Here is a 24959-nt window from a genome sequence, read left to right as displayed (position 1 = left end):
CCGTAAAATTTTAACTTACTTATTTTTTTTTTTAAGAAATTTATAGTTTTCCCATTTCTCCCTGTAGTTATAGTTATAGGTCGAAATCACTTTCCAAATTTACATAAAAAAAAAAAAACATAGTTCTAGGTCAACGAAAATACCCTATAAATTTTGATTACCTTGAATGTCGAACATTGCGTTTTTTGCGGCATAAAATAAACGGCCGTATTATTTTTACGTTAACTGGTGATAAATATTTATTTACAATAACAATATACATAATGGATATATACAGATGATTACTATAACTAGCTTATATCTAAAATAGGCCCTTGAGACATTGTACCAAGGATGCTGGCGGCATTTCCTCACTTAGAAGTTTGATTTTTTCACAGCTTCAAGGGACTGTGGACCCGAGTATATGGTTTTAATTTAAACTCGACCCTCTACGCGTTCCCGAGATAAAAGTTCTTGACAGACAGCCGGACGGACGGACAACAAAGTGATCCTTTAAGGTTTCCGTTTTTTTTTTGATGTACGGAACCCTAAAATGCGGTCAAATTGATAATAACCTCCTCCGTTTTTTGAAGTCAAAGTTTAAAATCGTCATCCCTGCCTAACCATCTCCGATATCTCAAGTCATATGATACAATGCAACTTGCACAAATAAGTAATAGTAAGTAGTCAAACTGCGTCCTCTTACAATACTTAGCTACCTCACTTCTGCAACCCACGTGCCTCATAAAAACACATAAGAAACATATCGATTCAACACATCACTAGTCTGCCTCCGCTTCAGTACCCAACTGGCGCGGCAGTGGCCAGCACGTCATGTAAGTGAGCTTTACTTTATTTAAAAAAATGCACCGGATTTTACCGATTTGGAACGCGCTCACAAATTGAGGAGTACCTCAGGGTAGTCTGCGCACAAATTATTTATTAGGTATTTTTAAAATTTGTTTTGATTGTGTACGTGACTTTTGTGGGTCAGTGGCAGTTTTTATGCAAATTATTGTGTTGTGGTTACTGTGATTAGCATCTGATTACTGAGTATTGTTGTCACTCGTTTTAACAACAAGAATATAAGTACATCGTTTGTTTAGCTTTTGAGTAATAGGTATATATTATTTATTAGCCGACTACAGCAGATGAGTGTAATGTTTTACCGGTAAAGTAGCCGGCAAATGGGTGTGTGCTTTCCAAACTGGAGGTTTTGGTTCGAGTCCCGGCTCATGTCAATGAGTGTTTCTATTTATGTACGAATAATTATTACTTATTACATTTTTATCAGTTGCTCTTCAGTGAAAGAAAACATCGAGAGAAAGCCTGGCAAACCTTTATTCCGAATACAAAAGGTGTTTGAAGTCTCCAAACCGCATTGGGCTAGTTTGGCCCTCTTCTAAGTACAGAGGGCCTACCGCGAACCACGTTCGACGTGTTGCCTCTCTGTCGCACTTGTAAATTCGTACGTAAGTGTGACAGGGAGGTAACACGTCGAACGTGGTTCGCGGTAAGCCTTCAGGCCATTGCCCAACGGTTTTGGTCCAGTTAGTGTTCTGTTCCATATTTACTGATGTGCTGTCGGACACTGTCCGAAGCGAAACTTAAACTTGGTAATACATTATTTCGTTTCCTGTAAAACTTTCCTGAAATTTCCGAGAAATTTAAGTTTTTTTTTTTTGATAAATTTGCGCAACTTGCACATCTGTTGCATGTGATGTGTCACATTTTTATTGATATAGTAGGTATGACTACTCCATCAAAATACGGTAGCAATTAGGTAGTATAGAAAACTTGATCGCATCACCAACAGTGCACAAACAGAAATACTAACTGTGTATTATTATTATTTTTTCGCTCGCTGAGATAATAATAAATATAACTTTATTGTACATAAGAGCACGTTATATAAACAACACAGTACACAAGAGTTTGTACAAACATGACAGTATGGGGTGGTCAAATTGATCCCTAAACTAGGTAAGCACCTGTGCCCTAGGGGCTAATTAGTCTACGTACGCAAAAAACCTTATTCTGCGTAATCGGGTAACAATGGCCTGAAAGACATTCTATTTCTATTTCTATTTCTAAGTTAATTGCAGACACCCGCAGTTCATTAATCTACTGTTTACTTTAACTGCGCTACGCTTTAATTAGATAACTGTCTTGCCTTGCGTGGGCTGGGGCAGGGTTGACTGTCCCGCATGTATGAACTCAAGGAATATGTAGAATACCTTTTTTGACCGAAGAGCTGCCGGCTTCCTCGCACAAAGTATCAGCATTACGTTACGAGGTAATGCCGCCAGCATGCTTGGTCCAGTGCCTCAAGGGCCTATTTTAGATTTAAGCTAGTAATTAATTTAGTTTAGTGAAGCTGGTGGCCTAGCGGTAAGAGCGACTTGCAATTCGGAGGTCGCGGGTTCAATTCAAACCCGGCTCGTACCATTGAGTTTTTAGGAACTTACGTACGAAATATATACGGGACGTATGGCAACCCTAGTTATAGCAAACCAACTCGAAAATCGCAATTTCTTTATCGCTCTTGTGTATTCGAGTGAAACAGGCAAATAGACGAACGAACGAAGTGGTTTGCGGACATTTGCGATAGGCCCTTAGTTCTGATTAAATATTCTGTCATCTTTTGGCTCGTATGTTTGTCTCGGAATTTACACTGGGCGAGTTTTCCTAGTACCTACATTTTTAACAAGTAAACAGTATGTTCTTAAGTTCTTAGGTATAGGTACATGTAAGATTTCAGTGCTAATTGTCTTTCCTATGCCCGCCATAACCCATAAAAGTAAGGCCACATAAACAATGAAAATATAAGTGCAAACAGTGCATTTAATGAATTAAAACTAACCATTTGTATCTCGAAATAAGGTAACTTTTAGTCCGATCATTTCGAAGATACATTTTTACAGATTTGTCCCTATTTTGGCCATGGATTTTGACCTTTTTTGGTTAGATACTGGATATCACATAGGACTTGTCTCCAGAAATGCCATCAAATTAAATTGATTATAGGTACTAAACTAACACGAAATTAAGGCAGTTGAAACGCTAAAACATTGGCCCCATTATAGAACTCTCCAGTCTAGACATCCCATTACAATCTCAACATAATCTAACATCGCGAAATGAGGAAGTCTTGCCCCAATAAAATGAGCACAATCAACTTGGCGGTTGCGAACCTCGACCTCAACCCACAGCTTGGCTCGTGCCATGCGTAGATCTTTCTAAAACGGCGTAGATCGCATCTTTGGTATGATAATAATATTGTATGTTGGTTGTAAATTATAAAGGTATAAAGCTAGTCCAGACGGGACAATTTTTCGCCAATCTGACTAAATTGTCCGATCAAATCAGGGCGTGCGGACGCAAACATCAATTTGGCTCACTGATTTCGAGTACTCGTATTTCAACCGCCGATTATGACAGATATTACCAATAAAACGGAGGAGGCGAATACCAATTTGTGACGATAGTATTCGCATTTGGGGCATTTTTTATTTATTTAAATCGCTCAAATACCTATCGCCATAAAACTAAAATTGGTGATTGAATTGGAGATTGACGCCAATTTACTTTCTGGTTAAATCGGTCGATTTGATCATCCCGTTTGGACTCCACTATAGGCACAACTATAGGTCAGTTATAGACATGGTGACCTATTAAACAGGATTTTTTTTCGACGTTTAGGCATACTCTAATGACAACAAACACGTAACTATATATCGTATCGATTTCAGATTGTGCAGATAATTCGAAGGTTCAATATAAATTGAAACTTCCACCGATGCACGATAATCTACAACGATTTGTCATACACACGATCGATAAATCTGCGGAAATCGGTTTGCCACATTATCGCTACGATATATTACGTGTATAGCCGGCATAATATGCATTTATATTCGATCTACGAAGCCATGTATGAAGCCACCGTTTAGCCCATAATTACCAAAAGTCGGAAATCTGGAACAGCCGATATAACCTACGCAAATTTTTGCGATTTATAGTCCGGGTAATGAAGTAGTACCTATAGTCTATATGCTGTTCTTAATTGCACTTTACTAACATTAACATGCTGTTATTAATTCGACTTTTAGGCGGAAGGACAATTTCAACTACACCAATTCAGAATTGTTGTTTTCCTAGTATGTATGTCACATCACATATGAGTCTCATTTCACATACGTCTGTTAGCTCCCAACAAGGAAGACAATGTGACGCATTCTCTTAGCAATTTTCTTGGTCTTATTTCGCGAAATGCATCATGCGACTGGCGTGAGTCATCTGACCTACGTAGTTCTTTGTACTTCCCTTGTGTGACGTCAATCATAACACAACTCGATGAAAGTAGAACTATTTACCTGTTAATACAATAGAGCTGTATTATAAGATCTGTATTTGAATGGTCTTATAAGCTTTGCAAAATACGGGTGAATGTTGTTTATTTGTACTCGTCTATATTTTGTCTTTAGGTACATAAATTGAGGTGCATCCATACTCCTCCTGTTTGTATGTCCAGCCGGAATACATGCAGTTCATTTGCTGCACCGAGTGAAAGTTTGAAAGTAAATCTGTCATCGATCATGCCATGAGCATATATACATGGTCAATTGCAACTGGTTCACATGATATAAGAGTTTATAAATGTACCTTATCATCAAACTGAGTGGAGACGCTGACGATTACCATTAGTTTTTCGGAACTTGTGTGTAGGTACGATATAGTTATCATTTGATATTTACCAGTCGCTTTCCGGTGAACGGAATCATCGTGAGGAAATCGGACTACTCCCAGCTGAGTCCCAGGGCCCAGTTTTCCCTCTAGGTTCGGAGGTTAGGTCAAAGGGTTAAAATTCGCTTTCGTAAAAACACTAGTTTTTACGAAAGCCTATGCCAATTCTTTGGATATGTTGCCAAAAATACCCCAGGCTCCCACGATCCGTAGCAAAAAGCTGGGACAACGCAGCGCCGAATGACTTACCGCTTTCAGAAAAAATCAAAATTCAAAAATGTATTCTGCAAGTAGGCCTCAAGGGCTCTTTTACAAGTCAATACAACATTTATAGTAACATCATATAGTGACATGAAAAATACATAACAACACTTATAAATACAAGAGCCAACACCTGGGTAAACATTACATTATAATAATCTTAAAATAAATAATTACTACAATACCACAGAGATGTATAGTCTCTATGGCTAAATAAGTCTAGGTACCTACCTACTCTGTAAAGTCTGTTTTCGAATAAAGTTTTTTATATTAAATCCTATATGTGGATCCAAACAACTCTTGATACCAAAGATACCAATGGAAGGGTCCAGACCGGTCAACAGCCATTAATTCTAGAACGTTCTAGCGCGCGCCGGCGCAGGATGGGAGCCATTACGTTTACGATCACAACAATGGCGGCTGCGCCCTTTTTCTGTTACTAATGTGTGTGTGTGTAAATCAGGGCTGGCGATTAAATGTTAACAAATACTAATAGTACTAGTACGATGGTCTGAAAGAGACAGAGGCGAAGAAGGAGCGAAGCGAAGGCGTGGTTTGACTGTAAACCCTAACTCGGCTCCACTATTTTTAAACATTGAGGATTGCACTCCCGAAAATCCGACAAAAACATGTATATTTGCTTGTACAGTCAACATCAAATATAGTGCCAGTCAAAGCGACCAAATAGACCGCGAACCAGGAACAGATTTCCATGACCAATCGCCTCCCGGGCGAAAATGAACCCTCGTGGACGTCAGCTGCCGCTCCGTTGGTGGGTTGAGGAATGGCAGTCACCGAAACACGTAAAAAAAATTGTCATCGCCTCCCGTTTGATACTTTGTCAGATGATAGTTCAGCATTGTTAATTAAAAAAAAAACGTCAGCCAGTTATATCCCGGTGGTATCAACGTCAGCTGGTCGCATGAACATGTAAACAAATGAGGGCATTACCTTTTTATGCTAGCAATAACAAATCATGAAACTTTGGATGTAGCATTTCATCAGGTAAAACGCCATAAACGGATTACGCAATTTACACACTACGCATCAAAGAATATGTATAATACTCACTAGGAGAAGAACGATAACTCCATACAAAACAATAAGCCACATAAATAGCAAACCTTATTGTAACCAAAAAAGATTCACAAATCGTCCCATCGTTATGATCATACCCTACAAAACATTTAGTATAGTCAAGTTAACGAAAAGTATGGAAGTAAGTTGTGTAGTCGTGCTTTTTTTGGATTCGTTAGATGGCGCAACTAGATTATTTCCCCCGAGTTGCACCGTTTCTATTATGTACGGAAGACCGTTAAATTTTATGTATAAACTATAAAGTGCCGTAATTTTGGAGTAAATTAAAAGCTATTGGGTTCAAGCTAAGTAGTGTATAGAGAACACCTTGGTGCATAGTATATCTTAATTAAAAAGATGTGCAATGTATAATAAACGGCTCGAGGATAAGTCAGTCGGTTGGTGCAATCTCAAGTTAAGCTTTTTAAAGCATTATAAACATTCAGTTAACTTTGCACGCCTGGGCAAATTATGGAACATGTATTTTTAATTATTTTGTACATTGTGCTTCGGGGGAAATTAAGAGAGACGTGAAAATTTTAAAAACGGTACTTATCTAAAGACACTACATTTGCACTAAATAAAAAATAGATTTTTTTTACCGGAAGTTTGTCAAAAAGTAAATAGAATTAATCGCAACGAACTGCAAGCGAAGGTGGTTGCCGCACACGGCGCGGGGCGCGCGGGGCGGGGAGATAGCGCAGCGCGCAGCTAGGGTTTGTAATATCCGACAATTTTTCGGATCCGGATACATAGAAATAGGATATCAAGAACGACTGTCAAACTTCAAAAGTGCGACCAAAAATGAAATGCAAGTTTGTGCGTAAATTGTCTATGTGAGATCAAAAATAGTGATGTCATGTTACAACATATTAATAATCTATCGGTGTTTGACCGCTTTATCGACTACTTATTCAAATGTGTTAGATTGTATCAAAAAATGTTATACGAGTAGGTATGAAGGCGCTTCCCTTAGGGTCATATAGGGCCCAAAAGGTGCCTTAGATGAAACCAGCACCATATTTTAGTATGTTGTTAAGCATGTTATTTTGACAAAAAAACCATCGGGAGACAGTTTCTAACGTGGTTAAGTCACCAGTTATGACGTCATCAAAATGGCCGGTGCCGTGTTCAGAATATTGCGTATACCACAGAAAGTATATCACATGTAAGCTTGTGTGGGGTGTCATAAAAAGCAAAATTAAATGCGCTACATTATCGTTTATACATTTGACCTTGTAAGTACCATAGTTTGCGAGAAATTTTAAGTTTTATTTAAATTTTCCCGAAAAAAAATCCGTTTTTTGTTTTCATCAACTTTACTAGTAACTTTACAGGAAAACATTGTATCAAGATATGAATGCTACATTAGTAAGCTATTAAATTCCATTAAAATTTTGAAAATCGGTTTATAAACAAGCAAATTACACTATTTTTGTTCCATACCGGATGACACCACCAAGAGTCGGATGGCTGTTTCAATACAATTTGCAAGGCAAATGATGTTTAAGTAAAGGTAACTTGCTGAACGATATTTATAGTAAAGTAATATTTTCGATAAAAGTATTATTATCAAAATTAAGAATACTGAGATCGTTTTATTGTAATTTACTCCGGATCTAGCTAATTAAAGTTACACACAAATTAAACAAAAAAATTTTTTACGTGATATTTTGTCCCAGAGCATGCACCTTCGCATGCGCAAAGCATAGTGTATTTAAATCCGTGTTTGACTCACCCACACCCTGTACAGCGTTCTTTGCACTTGCAAGACAATAGCTCCTTGCAGCTGAGACTAGCATCAGGAAGGGTTTTCTACAAAGAGGTGTACGCTGGTCCATCATTTTTCTTTCGCCAAGCCTAGTTGCAAGAATCTAGCATTTGTGGGTCGCTATTCAGGTAAATTGGTCCCAATGTGGGTCTGTTAAGCCCTTTTTATATGCTGTAAGAGAGCATCCTGTTGAAGGAATATACTCGATCGCTCTGTTTTTAGGGTTCCGTAGCCAAATGGCAAAAAACGGAACCCTTATAGATTCGTCATGTCCGTCTGTCTGTCCGATTATTTCCTAAACAAGATCCTCCTCGCAGTATTTACATTACCTATTTGTGTCACTACTGGGTGTCACTACTATATGTAGGGTTTGCAATTAGAATATTGTGATATTCTAATTATTCGAATATCCGCCAAAATAAATATCCGAATAAACGGATTTAGATAACACAGAAATAACGTTTTTAACTATGTTTTAATACAATGATATTATCCCAACCAATTTTAAATGATTACTTGATTATTATAATAGCTAACATAATGTTATCTCTAACACCGTACTTAATAAGGAGGGTTTATATCTGGATTAGCTGGTGCATAGTTGGAAATACATCCAATGCCTCACCTCGTGTTCATTCGTCATGAAATACTAACTATGAAAGCAATACTTACTTACTTCACTGGATCAGTGACCCAAAAAGAATCTTGGCCTTTGACACAAGTACAACGTCACTCTGCTCTATTCTGCACCACTCCACGCTAGTTGGATACTCCAAGGGCGTTTTAGGGCTACATCGCTCCTATCTTCTCACAGCCCGATTCTCTCCCGTCCACTCCAAGTGACCAAGTCTGCGAAGTCGTGCGGCTATAATCTCGCTAATTATATTGGGTGCCGCAACTAGCTACTCTAGCTCCCTATTTTTCCTACGCTTTCATCTTCTCTATCTTCATCTCTGATAGGTCCCAGAATATTCCGCCAGAATTTCGTCTTCTTAACTAAGAACTTGTTCTTTTTTTTCTGATTCGGAGTCCAAGTGTAATACTTACCGATGCCATTCATCAAAATCTAATTATTGTCTTATAGACTTGAATCATGGACAGTGTACTGATCAGCTTGGATACTAGAACTCGGAGCGCTGCTGAGCATCTTAGGGCATTTTGGATTCGAACATCTATCTCCTCTTCCCGATTACTTTAGGTAGGTCTTTTCTTTTCGATCTGCGGTGGCAGCATGGTTCTATTTTTATCACTTGTCACTATGCCCTTCATGACAAAATTGTTTCGGTTATAGGTCAATAACCATATTAAACGGATCCGTAATATCCGGATCTTATGACCCGCTAGATCCGGATCTTATAATTGACGGATATCCGGATATTTCGGATATCCGGATCTCAAACCCTACGCGCAGCAATTGTTCTGAGACAGTTTGTTTGACACTTTTGACGGGCAACGAGCACAAATCTTTCTTCTGGCATTAAAACGGAACTATTGTTTTAAACAATCATTGAGTGAACTAAGTAGTCTAACGTTTTCGTAAGTATATGGAAAAACGCGATTTTTCGAATTTAACAAACATTGAGCGTACCTGTATTTAATTTGTTGACTGTCTGTCTGCATACTCAGAAACCTTTTACGAGAGGTATGGGCATTGTGAATGTCATCTCGCTCTGTGTGGTAGGGCACAGCACAGCGGATGTCATTCCAGATCTAGAGCAGAGCCCAACTGGGGAAGTACCTCCACTTTACAGAAAATCGCAGCCAAATAACACTAGACCCTACTCATAGTGTTTTGTTCCTGCCGGTGAGTAAGGTTGCCAGAGCTCAACGAGGGGCGGGAGGGGGTTAGGGTCGGCAACGCGCATGTAACTTCTCTGGAGTTGCAGGCGTACATAGGTTACGGATACTGCTTACCATCAGGCGGGCCGTATGCTTGTTTGCCACCGACGTAGTATAAAAGAAAAAAAACATACTATTTTTGCAGTACGTACATGTCACTACTCGTGCCTCAAGAGCCGTGCTTCGTCGGTGCATCTACGCGCGTTCCTTCTCTTGCCACTAATCACGCGCTTGTCGCTTCTGTGTATTTATTGCTTTACGTTTTTGGTACTTGATTACAAAACTGCATGTTCCGTATAAAAATGCCAATTTTTTATGGGGTGCGAATGTAAACAAAATCAAATGAATATGATTGCATTAATTTCCAATAGTATTAAAATTTCCCCCGAAGTACAACGACAGTAAAACATGAAAAACTACTTTCCGGGTGTCGCACCCTGGTGCGAATTTGACATTGGATTTAGATATTTTTTCTAATTATTTACTTAATTTGCACCGAGTACATTACTTTCCCCAGACCCGCAATGGCCAAAATAGATTTTTTTGTATGTTGTTTTTTTTTTACCTGTTCCGTAGCTTAAATTAACATAAATAACACGTGCGAATTTAGATATAAGTGTTGTAAAACGTACGCCAAATTGCACCGAGTACACCTTTTTCCTCTTCTTAGTTACAACCATTACATTATTTTCAGCCGATTTCACCCCTTTCCGGGGGGGTGAATTTAGTAACGATTTTATAAAGTTCGATTTTTAGCCTATACAAAACAATCCGTAGTGATTTTATTAGTCCTTAGAATTAGTTCCTGACTTTAGTGAAATTTGAGTTAATTTGACCGTACTAATTGCTGTTTACGCCAAGGCAAATATTTGCGATTTAATGCTTACTTGATGCTTACCTTGACGGTCATTACTAAAGAAGCACGTTACTGAGCATTAATAGACTTTATCACGTTGCAATAAGGTTTAAGAATAACTACTTAATTGTGTCAACGTTGGTACGGTGTGTAAATAATGCAAGGCATTGCTCGCACATGCTCTACGTTTGTCGATCCAATTATCGACAGTCGACACACGGCTAACACATTGAGCTGTAAACAGATTAGGTAAGACCGTAAAAGTACCACTAACAACACACCGCCTCGTCGCAAAGCTCAAAATATTTTTACATGGGCCACGTTAATTTCTGAAAAAAATATTGTGGTGCTGGTTACAGCTAGAGTCAGACCAAGCTAAGTTGGCATCGATTTTGATAGCCCAGCGTGTGCAAGTGTTAAGTAAACGTCATAATTTCCTAGAAGTATGGCGTTAAAATAACACTTGCATTGTTTGGGCTGTCTAAATCGCTGCCAACTTATCTTGGTCTGACACTAACTCTGCACAGAGTTTCCAGTGACAAAGTGGTGGAAGTGTCGCCATATACAGAGACGGAACCCCGGCTCGTACCAATGAGTTTTTCGGAACTCATGTACGAAATATCATTTGATATTTACCAGTCGCTTTTCGGTGAAGGAAAACATCGTGAGGAAACCGGACTAATCCCAACAAGGCCTAGTTTATCCTCTGGGTTGGAAGGTCAGATGGCAGTCGCTTTCGTAAAAACTAGTGCCTACGCCAAATCTTGGGATTAGTTGTCAAGCGGACCCCAGGCTCCTATGAGCCGTGGCAAAATGCCGGGAAACGCGAGGAAGAAGATACAGAGACGAAATAAACGTGAAATCCTATGAAAATATCACGTTTCAACACTTTGTTCTGTCTTTGTTGTAGGGATCTTTGCACGTCGTTGTGCAAAGTTATAGCTTAGATCATTAATTATCATTAGATTATTAGTGTCTCCAGGCATATCATAAAATTGTATTACACCTCTCGCGTCGAATGATGGCCCGGATGGTCCCTATGACAGAAAATAGTTCTTTACCTACCTACAGTTCATAGGAAAATCCGTAAGATTAAGAAGTCTACGGTCTAGCGTGACTCGGATTGGGAAAAAATCAGCCAAGTGCGAGTCAGTTTTTTAAGGTTACGTACCTGAAAAGGAAAGAAAAAGAACCCTTTTAGGATCACTTAGTTGTCCTTCCGTCCGTCTGTCTGTCAAGACCCTTTATCTCCGGGAATACGTGTCGAGTTGAAACCATATACTCGTAGGTACTAGGTCTACAGCCCCTTTGGAGCTGTGAAAATGTTAACGTAACAAAAAGATACGGTCGTTCAGGTCGCAAAAAACGTATATTTTGACACTCACAAGGGAATCAAAATTTATAGGGTACTTCCCGACCTTCCACAACAAGTAAAGAAAAATCTGAAAACTATAAATTTGTAAAAAAAAGGTAAATTAGTTCGGAACTCTCGGTGGACGATTCCGACGGTTTAATTTAACAAGTAGCGCCAAAAAAGGAAATTTGTATCATCTATTTTACACGCGAGGCACCACTTAGGTACCTTACCGCTTGGCTGCACACAAACATACGCAGTATTCATTAATTGAACCGGTCATAATGCGTCCGAAATAAAGGAAATCCGACCGGAACTTACCGGAAATACGAGTATCATATAAACACGATTCACGTGACAAACATAGTATATCTATCCTACACACTTTGTGCAGTCCTTTCGATTGCCTGAATCGGTTCTATTCGACACGTGCTAAAGTCATCTGCAATCCTTTTACATTGACAAACAGACATGAGAGATACAAATAAGGGCTGATATAGACGGCACGCGACCTCGCATGTGATTTTTACCGCAATGGAATGAAACTCGCATGCGAGTTCTCGTACCTACCGTCTGAATGAGCCCTAATGTCCCGGTCAGTCATCAATTCATCATTCATGTCATGTGATATACACGCGTGGGTAATATAAGCCCTTATACTGAAGCGCCGTAATTGGTACATTGATCCCTGCAATTGTGGTCCTGCTGGTAGAGACACCTACAGACATATAAGTATGTAGTCCATACTTGTTTAAATTTTCTTAGTAGTTATTACAAAAAGGTTCAATACTAACGGCAACACTTCACATATAATAGCATAGTATTTAGAGCGGCGGGTTGGCATCCCGGAGTCGCGAGTGCAAGTCTCACCCTCGTCCGAATGTATAATTTTTCGTTGACCCTAAAATATTATAACAATAATTGTTAATACTAACATAATATGACATCGCATTCTATATACTACTTAAGTTAATTTAATTTTTGTTTGACATACCATTTTTTTTGTAGCATGTAGTTAATAGATTAATAATTTTCATTAGAGTTGTAAGTACCTACTTACCTGTTAACATTTTGTGCCCTATCAGGGTGTCATGTACCTACTACCTGTTACTAACATCTTTTGTAATGAACATGACATAGAATGTTGAATAAATTGAAATTGAAATATTGTGCTATCGTTAGTCTCTGCTTAAGGGGCTCCCAAACGCCAATGACCTTCGATCTGCATCGATTAGTTTTCTAATGTTTTCTGTAGCTTATCATATTAACAGCAACGGCTGTAAGCAATATAGTATACCATATTTACTTCAAAGTAGACTGTCTTCGAGATATTTGGCATCAACTTGGAACAATTTTAGGCAAAAAAACTGGTTTACTGGCCATAACTTTTGTGTTAATTCGTTTAAAATTAAAATCTCTGACCAGTTTTAAGAGACGTCAAAGACGAACTCAAATGTGTATATTTCGTACATGTAAAATCCTTCACAGCAATCGAGTAACGAAAAATGTGTTTTTTTAGACAATGTTTAAAAAATATATCAAAAAAATTGTCTTAATTTTTTTCAAAATCCGGCAGATCGGAATGGAGATAAAAGATTGAAGAACCGACAGCCGTTTGTCTTATAATTCTATCTATAGTGCAAATGTAGGAGTAACGACTCAAAACTGTCTTTGTGTAAGTAGTAATTTTTCTAACAACTACATCTTCTGTTCCAGTGAATATGGGACTTCACTAACAAAATGGCGCGCCTACCGCTACCGATCCTCCTCACCATCGGCATGGCCGCCGCCTTCAACGGCGACAGCTTCGAGCTGGAGTGCCCCGACGAGTGTGACTGTCACTACTTCAGAATCAACTGGGTCACGGACTGCTCCGAAAGCAACCTCACAGAAATCCCCTACGATGAACTGAGCATGAGCGTGTATATATTAGACTTGAATGAGAACAATATTACTGATCTAAAGCCTTTCCCGAAGGATATTAAGATGAGGAGACTGCAGATTGCGAATAATAGATTGACGAAGATTACGAGAGAAGCGTTCGCCGGGTTGGAGTATCTGATTGATGTGGATCTTTCCGGAAATAATATCAGCTATATCGATCCTGAGGCGTTTTTGTAAGTTGATTGTTTATATATTTACTTAAGTTTGTAAACCTTAGCTAGGTTGGATAAACTTCACGTTTTTTTTCGCGGAATTTATACGTTTTAAAAAAAAAATCTTCAAAGACCCCTCATGTAATCAATGGCGCTCAATGACCCTAGGTAATCAAAATTCAATTCTTTTTGTTTATATATTTTTTTTGTTTTCAAATTTAGACACCCTTGGGACGACTTCGGGGGTTGGGGTCCATTCCATATAGAGATTGATACACTTGTGAACTAGGGCTAATATTGAGACTAGAGCAAGCGTATCGAGTGAATCAAAAAGGATATTGAATGTTGCGAAGGTTCCAACTGTTCCAAGGCATGAATTCATCAAAACCTCTAGTCTAGAGCCCAATTTCCGTTTTGTCGCCATAAATCTCAAACCCTCTATACTATATCACAAAAAAAAATCTCTGCCAACATTTAGTAAAACTGCGTATTTCAGGATACAGTCACGTCTGAAAATCAAAGTACCACACATATTTAACACACGATCTTATTGCTTATATATTAAGGTAGTGTATATATATTTATGGCACTTTGTCCGTATCGATATTTTTAGAATTGACGTGACTGTAGTACCAACACTAAATTGTTCTCCGGTACATTAATAATTTAGCAGTCTTTAACATTTAATGAGTTTGGTCTGGAAAGGAAAATGCGAACGTGTTTAAAAAATGTTTAACCCAGTTCCAAATCTCTCTGACGTAGGTAAGTGTGTCGTTAAATGCTTACCTCAGCATTCTCAGCAACGTGGTTGTCTCAATTTCTCAGCAACATATCCAATAGCTTACCAAGCAATAGTGGGCCTACAGCTGACGGTGATCCAGTACCTTTAAAATGGATTCTTTGGTTCAGTAACTTGACTAACGTGTAACATAACTACACGTTTATTCTTATCCTAAATATTTGGAGGCCCTACTATGTATACACCCTTGACCCTACTATATATAGTAGATACATCCATCCTCCATGGGCCGACCATGGGGCCTATTCAATCCATCGGGATTTTTTGTGTAATTGGCACCTGCTTGCGCTTAGGGACACAAGAGCTTGTTCGACCATCTCAATGTGTCGGATAATGGAACTTAAAGGGCAGTTAGGCATCGTTTAGAGTTCATGGAGACGGGACGATTGATTGATTGATCAACGGGGGCTCCGGACTTTTGAAACTGGCACGTAATAAATAACTAAAAACCGTTTAATTAGGATTGATGCTATTAGTATGAACTTAAAATCTATGTTAATTAAAATTTAAATTAAAATAAAATAAAAAGATGGAAATGAAACAATGAATTAAAAAATAAAGTATCAATAAAAAAATAATGACAAATTAGTCAGGTATTTGGGAGATGTGTGGCCATTATGAGACGAGGAGCGCAGGTTGTCATGCGCAGGGCCGGATTTAGGGGAGGGCAACCGGGGCTACTGCCCCGGGCCTCCACAAAAGAGGGGCCCCCCACAATAGAGAATTCGGTAAATTTACCATTTTATTTGGAAAAAATTTGGGGCCAGGGGGCCTCCACCCCTTTATTGCCCGAGGCCTCCAGACCTCTAAATCCGGCATTGGTCATGCGGGTCAAACACATTTTAGAAAAAGGTCACTTCTGTGGACAATAAAAGTTACCAACTCTGGTACATAGATATCCCGTTTTTCTTATTTAAGCCTCAAGTACTGAAAAAATGTATCTCGCATAGTAAAGGTAGCCCGTAGGAGGCCAACTTAAACTTACATTTTGTCATCAAAATATAGTGTCATTTTTTTATCATTCATCTGTGCGTCTCGCTCGCGCCAATACATGTACGGACAAGTACGAGCGAAATTCACGCGCTACAAAAGACATTAATTAGATACCATTTTGATGTCAGAATTCAAGTTTGAATTGGCCTCCTGGTTTCGAATCGTCCAGGCCGCGTAGCCAACATGCAAATCGCTTACGCTCCGTAGCGTGCGCAACTGTCACTGTCGCACTAATATGGAAGAGTGATAGAGAGACACAAAGCGTTTCGTTGTCGTAGCGATAGCGATTGTCACCTTGGCTAGGCCGGCTGGTTCGACTTCCTGAACGCCAGTATTATGTGACCTCGAAATCGGAACTATACGCAACCGGAGCGCGCTCTGGCCGAGTCTTCGATTCATCCACGCTTGGTTGACGATTAGAACTACACTTGGACTGTAGCGTTATTTGGAGTCTTTTCATACTGTGGTCATTCTATCGAAAGTCGATTTTTCTAAACAATACATTTTACAAAAATTAAGACGCGTAACCTAACATAATTAGAAAGAGCCGGCCTAATCTATCTCGTGCGACAGATACGCTGCGGATTCACGGCGCATTTGTTCTAGGGGTGCTATCTATAAGTACATCTGGTACAGTCAAGGTATTAAATATCGACACGGACAGTGGCAAAAATATGTACACACTACGTACTTTAATGTTTGGCTCTTTGTCCGTGGCGATATTTGATATCTTAACTGTACTCATATTATATTTTCATTAATGACACAGTCTTTAATAAAGGGAACGAGTCCCTTAGAGTCACACACAAAAAGGAATCGACTCAAGTCTCAAAAGAAGTAAAGAACCTTAACTGCAGAGTTTATTAAAAAACCAGCTTCGCTTTCTAATTTTCTCTCTTAAGCAAAGGCCGGGTTCACACCAACTCTACTTTAAGCCGCATGTTATAAATAGGGCATATAAGTTGCCTACGTGTGAAATATGCCCCCATTCCCGCCCACTTAAGGTAAGCGTCAAGTTTTCATGAAGCCGTGCATTTTAAATGCCGGCAATTTTTAACGAGGCTTAAGGCTGAACGTGAATTTTAATGAACGTGTTGGCTACCTACGTCAGCTAAGGCTTCATTCATTGCTAAGTAATTAAAAAGTAAATTATATGGGTCACGTTAAAAGCTGTTTTTATTGCCGGTTAATTTAAAGTAAATTGCGAGTGTAGTGGGTTTTCTAAATGTCATTCTATATTTGTTACAAAGTTCTAATATATTAGTGAGAAGTCATTATCACAATAGAAGGTCACTAGACCTTTTAAGAAAAGGCAACAATAAATTATAACATTGATAACCAAAAGTGATTCGATTTACAACGCGCGTGGCAGTGTTGTGCGTTCAAACCTCGCGTCGTATTCTCCGAAAATTGTAAAGAACATAACAAACACAAATAATTAGATGTCCAATTTCCCTCACACCGCAATTTAACATTATTAGTATTACCATGTTAACCTTTTATCCTTCAAACTGACGCCATACAAATCAATTACCACTCACCCGCGCATTACACTTAACATCATGATATTCATGATCATATTAACCTTTCAACCTCCACACTGACGCCATACAGATCGATTACCACCTGACTCATTGTTTACCCAAACACATACATCCATACATTTCCCACGGCAGCCAGCCCTGAGCGCACAAGCTGATGATAAAATTGTCCAATTGTTGAACTTGTTGTGGCCACGGCAAATTGCTGCCAACTATATTAGATAATGGACGGTGCAAATTGAAATCATCCAGGCCCATTTCCATGTTCGTAAGTTGGCTGAAGGACGATGGTTGATTCTTGACCGTTTTCCTGTATTTGCCTGAATTACATGGATTGTTGGTCTAATGATGTACGAAATAATAACGCACTATTCGGCGCATGCTGACCGCTACAAATTTTACAACTATCTCGGGTCATGTACAAAAATGTCGCCATAAACCTCTCTAGAATACGACAGTTTGATAACTAAACGACTCCTGTAGACGTAAAAATAACATCTAAGGATCTAAGTAGGTACATGTTTCTCATTTAAAAGCTCTTGATACCATCTCATTTTATTAGGTGGGTGAAGTAATTGAACTTAATAAAATTGATTTGTAATTGTGGTTATCCGGTAGTGTATACCTATTTGTATGTAATGTATAGCGTGGTAAATAAACTCGCAGCGTAGGTAGTTACCACAGAAAACACTTGCAATTACTTATGGATGACGCGTGACGGTATTTTTAGAAGCCTTAATTAATGGTTCGTTTACTATGTAGAAGGCAATATTCACTAGTAGAAAATCCTGCATAGTAAATAAATATAATATCATAAATAAATGATACTCGCCATTTGAAAATGTAAATCGCCATTATAGTTAGTCACATTATTTTTCTCAATTCCAGGGACTCCCGCGGCTTGCTGAACGTGGAGCTACAGGATAACCCCCTGGCGACCGTAGAGGGCCCCTTCCTGACATCTAGCACACTGCAGTTTCTCGACATCAGCTCCTGCAAGCTCACCCGCATCAACCCCCAGTTCTTCGACAACATCACCACCCTCACCAGCGTGGACTTGTCCAACAACCCCTTGAACTCTCTCGATGCTGGAGTCTTCGATGTCCTCACAAGCCTGGACACTCTAAAGCTAAACAACTGCAATCTTACTTCACTCGCCGAAAATGTCTTCTCGAATCTCGTCAATCTGAAATACTTAGAGCTCGCTGGAAACATTCTAACCAACACAGATTTTACGGAGCTTTTGGGCTCCTTGACGAGATTAGAGTCTTTGAATTTGCGCAAAGCAGGCTTGACTTCGCTGTCTGAAGACACGTTCTCGAATTGTACAAACCTGGTCACACTTATTTTGGCTGACAACGAGCTACGTGACTTGGATGTTGCGGCAACGCTGGGCAGCAGCGTCGAACACTTGGAATTATTAGATCTGTCGCACTGTAAAATAATAGGGCCGATATCTGGAGACGCTTTTGCCAATGCGACTAGGCTGAAGAGTCTGTATCTTTCCGGAAATCCCTTGTTCGCACCAGATTTGGAAGAAGCTTTGGCACCTCTGCCTAGATTAGAAAGATTATTCTTGAGCAACTGCGGACTACGTCGCCTTCCGTACAATTTTAACGTTTTCGATAATCTAGTGGAATTGGACATATCACACAACCCTCTAGTCAACGTGTTTGCTAAACTACTCGCGCCGCTCGAGAAGCTGGAATACCTGAACATGGGTTACAGTAATTTATCCTACATTGCCCCCGATTCGTTTTCAAATCTGACTGCAATGAAGCGGTTAGTACTTTCAGGCAACGACCTCATGTCTCTCGAAGCGGGACTGTTCGGTAATCTCACGCAGCTAACCACAATCGAATTAGAATTCTGTGGTCTGAAACGACCGCTGAACGCTAACGCTTTCTTTAAAAACCTCACTTACATGGATTTGAGAGAAATAAGGCTCGGAGGGAATCCGCTAGTGATACCGGCCTCGGGACCGCTGTTCCCCAAGTCGTTGGCACATGTCACCGTCCTCGATCTAAGCAATTGCAATATCACGTCACTCAACGTCGACTCTTTCAAGAATTCGGATAATATTACTGACTTGAATTTAGCCGGAAACCAGATCAGCTCTACTGAAGGCAGTTTATTATTCTTGGACAGATTGCAGCACTTAGAGAGGATAAATCTGAGCAACAACAACCTGACTACGATAGATCCGGAAGTATTCGTCAACAACCCTAAGCTGCACTCGTTGAATTTGATCGGCAATCCGTTCATCTGCGACTGCAAGATCGCTGAGATGTGGGACTGGGCGAACATGATCAAGGGCGACCTGGACGTGCTCATCGGAGCCAAGAGCGCCGAAAAGGACATCGTGGTTAAAGGAAATAAGAAGAAGAAACATTTGTACTGTCGGTACAACGAGACCCAGCTGCGAAACATGAGCATCGCTACCAACAGAACTGTGCCAGGAAGACGACCTTTCTTGAAGCCACAGAAACTGACCTACGCTAACAGAACATGGGCCAAGTACGTCAGGGAGTCAGGCTGCGAGCCTGTCGTCAAAATACTTCGGCCCGTCGCGTTGGTCGGCGAAGCGTTTCAGAAGAATGGCTATGTGTCAACAGGAGTGATCGTTTTGGGAGTGTTGGCTGTCTGTCTCGGTTTCGCGACGCTTCTAATGACTATGAGATTGTTCAAAAGAAAAAATAACACGGAAGTGGACACAGAAACAAATAGAAAGCAGAGATAGCAAAGATATTAGACTCGTGGTCAATTTAGATAGATCCGCCTGAGATCACAATGTAGTATGGGTTGGGTCTGATTTTAATCTTTATTTTTTATACTTTTCATTTTGTAGTATCATTGCATTATTCCAATTATTATCAAATGGTCTCTCTAGCACGTCCACGAAAGGAAGCAATTTATAATTTCAACTAGTCAGACGAACTAATATCTCGTACAATAGACGATAGAATGTAATGTTTTTGTTTTTTAATAATGTAAACGTAGCTTTACTTTAAGTTGCCGGACAGTATTTACATTAATTTAATAAATAATTAGATTTCCATAAACGCATTTTACTTTTTAATTCGAATTTACCATGAAATTAACACAGAATATTCGATTTATTTTGCAAGGTGCATAAAATTTTACTCTTTTTATAAGGTTACTTAATGTTAAAGACGAGGTCTTTGGCAATAAGCGCAGGAACCACAGTTTCAGTTGCTTCAAGCGATTATGTGATGCAACTGCGTTTTTATGTGGCTGTTTCCTCAGCGCAGGCGCTAGCGATCCATCCGAGAGCAAGAGCATGCCAAATCGGAATCGAAAACTTTTTGCATTCTCTCCGGTCAATGGTTAAAGTAACACATTTTTTACAAACTTTTTTACCAAACAATCAATAAGAAAATTGAACAAAAAATTGTGTCACGTAATAGGTATATTGATTGATGGCGAAAGTGCGATTGCGCAACGGTAAACCTTAATCATTGAAAGAAAACACTTTAATTCAATATTTTATTAACAATAGACTTACAAAAATAAACTTAACAATAAGAATAAATAGTTATTTATCAGCTAGGTTTGCTGGACGTGGCCGTTTTCTTAATGTACCAATTTTCTTTGTAGACCTTTTTTCTCGTGCCGGACTTATCGCTCTCGGGGCTCAGGTTGCTCGCCATCGTCTCCTGCTCGATGTCTATCCTGGGGATGGCGATGGGTTCGAACCCGTACTGGAACTGAGGCTCCACGAAATGTGTCGTGCTCTTGTAGCGGTAGGGACGCGACGCGAAGGCGGAGCTGTCCCGAGGAGCCTCCTTATCGTAATTGTACTCGAAGACCGGCGCGGACTTGTAAGCGGCCGACTTGTATGTCGCGGATTGCTTTTGTTTTTGTTTAGGCGCTGAATCATAAAACGAGGGTTCGACTGTGTATTTAGATAATTTTGACGCCTTTTTTTTCGCGTCGGCTACACGCAGCTTCTCCGGTTTGTTTTTCAAAAACATTTTATAGTAATCGATTTTGCTCTGATACCGATCAGTCATGATTTCAGGCTTGTGTAGCGAGTAACCTAAAAAATAGTCTTCTTGGACTTTATCCCGGTCGTCCTTGTAGCTCAGGCGAGAGGATTTGGGGAACTGGTCGCCCTCTTCCGTGTATTGTTCGAAAGGCGAATGTTTATCAGACTCCTCGCCGCTATGTTCATGCTGAGGCTCCCCGTAACTGTGTTTGTAGACCTCTTCGTCACTTTCCCCCGAGTCATCTCGGTCGTAGGCGGGGAAGCCGTAAGCGGCCGCTTTGTAAGACTTTTCGAAGTCTTCCTCGCTGTCTCTGTTTTGGCCTACAGTTTCCATCTGGGCCGTGAGCTTTTCTTGATGCGAGTGAACCTCGTCGGGAGATTCTTCCTGAATTATGATTTTCTTAGACTTCTCGTAGATGACAGGCTCGGAAACGACAGAGCCTTCAGAGCGGGCGCGGGGTGTCGTTTGTTGGATGTAATATTGCGCCTGCTGTTGTGGAGGTCGGCTCGGGTCCACGCTTATCGCTGCACTAGGCGGGCTGGGGTACGATGGGAGAAATCTAAGATTTTCCACATACTCGTGGAGAGTTGGAAGCTTCGGTGTTGAGGCGACAGCAGTATAGTGTTGGGGTTTGTGGCTAACCACCCAATATGACGGGGTAGGGCTTGCTTTTAGCTGTGCCCTATGCTCAGGATTCAAATGCTGAGATTGAATGTGGTATGAAGCAGGAGAAGGATGAGATGTACTAGATGAATATGAGTGAGTTGGTGGTGGATGGGATGACTGGTGAGAATGAGTTGAGGGATGGGGATGGTCGCTATGTGAAGAGTGATGGGAATGAGTTGCGGGATGGGGATGGTCGCTATGTGAAGAGTGATGGGAATGAGTTGTGGGATGGGGATGGTCGCTATGAGTAGACTGACGTGAATGAGTCGAAGGACCGGGATGATCGCTATGGGAAGAGTGATGGGAATGTGTTGATCGATGGGGATGGTCGCTATGAGAAGACTTATGTGAATGAGTTGAGGGACCGGGATGATCACTATGAGAAGAGTGATGGGAATGTGTTGATGGATGGGGATGATCGCTATTAGAAGGATGATGTTGACGTGTTTGAGAGGAATGCTCAGAGTGAGAAGGCGTGTCATGATGTGGTTGAGAGTTGTACTGAGCGAGGTCGTAGGCAGGACCATCATCATCGGATTCTGAAGACTCGTTGGAATCATCTGATTCCTCGGGTGCAGGCTTAGGAGATTCCTGATGTTCATTAGCTTGTTCTGGCTCGAAGTTGTAAACTAAATGTGTACTAGGTGCGGGGTCTTTCTTGACATACTGTACCTTCGCCTGACCGGGATCGTTCGAGCTGTGAGAATAACTATAAGTCACTGGCTCTTTCTGAGTTTGCTTCTCGTAAGAGTACGTTACTGGGTCACTCTTCGTTTCCTTGTTGTAACTGATAACTTGTTGATTAAAAGTTTCTTTATGACCCGGAGAGATTATTTCGTAAGAGTATCCGGGGTCGTTGGGTGTACCTTTCACTTTTATACTCGGCTTTTCGGATTTACTTTCAAAGTTGATGTATACATCGGCGTCCTTCTTTGGGGGCTTCTTTTGCTTTTTCTTGGGTTCGTCAGCTTGACCTTGGCCTTTGACGACACCACTGTCGTAAGACTTGGTTTTTTGAACAACAAATTCCTTTTCGTTCTTGTCCTCGGCATCTTGTGGGTGCAGGGCGTGGTACGTTAATGGGTTTATTTTGGGCAAGTAGTGCTGCACTTGAGGGACGATAGGGTTGGCGAACGTAAGTGGCTCGAGCAGACTGAGGTCCAGAAGAGGGAGGGGCGGCTTAGTTTCTATCTGGACAACAGTATCCTTTCCATTTTGAGTAGTCTTCACAGTATGCGTGATAGGAGTCTGCACTTTCGCCTTGATACTGGGTGCCGTTTGCTGTCGGGGCGCTTCATAATATTCGTTTTGATAAGGTTTTTCTTCTAATCGCTGGAACTTGGCCTCCTGAACCTGGCTTTGTTTTCCATTGTGAGTAGTCGCCTTGATGCTAGGGGAAGCCTGCTGTCGAGACGATTCATAATATTCGTTGTGGTAAGGTTTCTCTTCTAATCGTTGGAACTTAGGCTCCTTCTGAAGCTGGTTGTAGCCCTGGGTAGCGTACACCACTTTCTTGTTGCTGGAATCCTGCTGGGCGTTTTTGGGTGCGCCGAAGTGGAACTGCTGGTCTGAAGCCGGGGTGAGGGACTTCACGTTGCCGGCGTATACGAAGGGGTGCGGGATGGAACCGTAGCGGGTCAAAGGCGAGGTTACGGCGTCCAGGGAGGGCAGTCGGAACTGATGACCGAAGAACGCTTGCGACGCGCCCTGCGGGAAGTGGTAGCTCGGGGCTGCGGACAGGGGCTGTGCCAGGTGCGCCGGTAGGTGCTGCAGCTGTACAAACTGCTGCGGGAACGTCGTCTTATAAGCCACCGACGTCGGCGTCTCCACAAAATTGTTCCCGTACGAATCCTTCAAAAATCCATTTGAATTATGTATAACGATGCTCTCTTGTTTCACTGGGATGAGCTTCGTGGCTGAAGGCGCGGGGACGGCAGTTGGCACGTGGAAGGAGAAGGCTCCGTAGGGCGCCGCGCTGACGTATGCACTCGCGTATATCCCCTTAGCGTTCTGGTACAAACGCGGGGCACTTGCGGCACTTTCATTGTCTTTAACTTTCAAACCTGTCACAGTCCACGCACTTATCAGCCACACGACCGCTATTAACGCCTGAAAAAGAAAATATCATGTCAATCTGGAAACAGCAGTTCCGGTGGACCGAACCGGATGTTCACTGGAGCGTCCAAAATTAATCACACATTGCGCATGTTATTAATGAATCTTTAAGTGTGTACACAGTTTACGTAATCCTACTTTATTCAGATTGTATGCATATCCGGAACACGCAGTACGCCACTGAAGCATTCCAAATTACAGTACACTTCATTAAATCGAACAATATTGAATTAATTACGTATCTTTGAATACACCATTCAATTCTAATATTTTCAAATTATGAAAGAATTTATATTATATTCAATGTGTTTACACAATAAACAATTATTAAAATTAATCTTCAAATATAATAATAATTAAATCTTATCTCAAATTGGAAGTCGATTTCGGAAAACTGAACACAAATTTTGGAACGTACCTTTCTCCCCATATCGGCGCGCTCCGTCTGAGACCACCCAATGCACTGTGGCGCCGCGCTCCCACCTCGCGCTTATATCGCTCGTTCCTTCCTTCCTTCACCACTTATATCATCAATAAACAATAAAAATACACAACTTATTAAATAAATAAATTCACCGATCTTCAGTTGTATAACACTTAAATTGGGTTACCTTACCAGTCATGATTTAAGAAAAAAAAACAGTCAGTTTGGCTGTTTGAAGTGGTTCAATGGCTCGTTTTGTTCAGCTGCGATTAGAAAAAAAAGGCTAATATAGATTTAATTTTATAGATATCGAATGATTTACTGTGTATAGAAGAGATGACAAAAGAAATCAAAGTAGATACCTAGTGATTGAAACAGAACGCGAAATCGTTCGTGCATAACAAAATATTCTAGCGTCCTATTTCACTTTTG

General features: G+C 40.5%; 2 protein-coding genes across 2 annotated transcripts; one reads left to right on the top strand and one right to left on the bottom strand.

The window, feature by feature from the left end:
- The first annotated feature begins 661 nt into the window (after positions 1-661).
- On the top strand, positions 662-20374 carry LOC133518680 (carboxypeptidase N subunit 2-like). The gene is made up of 3 exons (XM_061852354.1): positions 662-815; positions 13600-14000; positions 18201-20374. The coding sequence occupies exons 2-3, from the start codon at positions 13624-13626 to the stop codon at positions 20050-20052; spliced, it is 2229 nt and encodes a 742-aa protein (XP_061708338.1). The 5' UTR covers positions 662-815; positions 13600-13623; the 3' UTR covers positions 20053-20374.
- A 431-nt stretch (positions 20375-20805) lies between these two features.
- On the bottom strand, positions 20806-24959 carry LOC133518678 (uncharacterized). Its single transcript, XM_061852353.1, has 2 exons — positions 24522-24959; positions 20806-24097 (listed from the first exon to the last, which is right to left on the bottom strand). The coding sequence occupies exons 1-2, from the start codon at positions 24531-24533 to the stop codon at positions 20876-20878; spliced, it is 3234 nt and encodes a 1077-aa protein (XP_061708337.1). The 5' UTR covers positions 24534-24959; the 3' UTR covers positions 20806-20875.

The sequence above is a fragment of the Cydia pomonella genome, chromosome 6, assembly GCF_033807575.1.
Source record: "Cydia pomonella isolate Wapato2018A chromosome 6, ilCydPomo1, whole genome shotgun sequence".
In the NCBI taxonomy this organism is placed as follows: Eukaryota; Metazoa; Arthropoda; class Insecta; order Lepidoptera; family Tortricidae; genus Cydia; species Cydia pomonella.
Note: the sequence above shows the minus strand (reverse complement) of the source record. Positions and strands in the feature narration are given on the sequence as shown.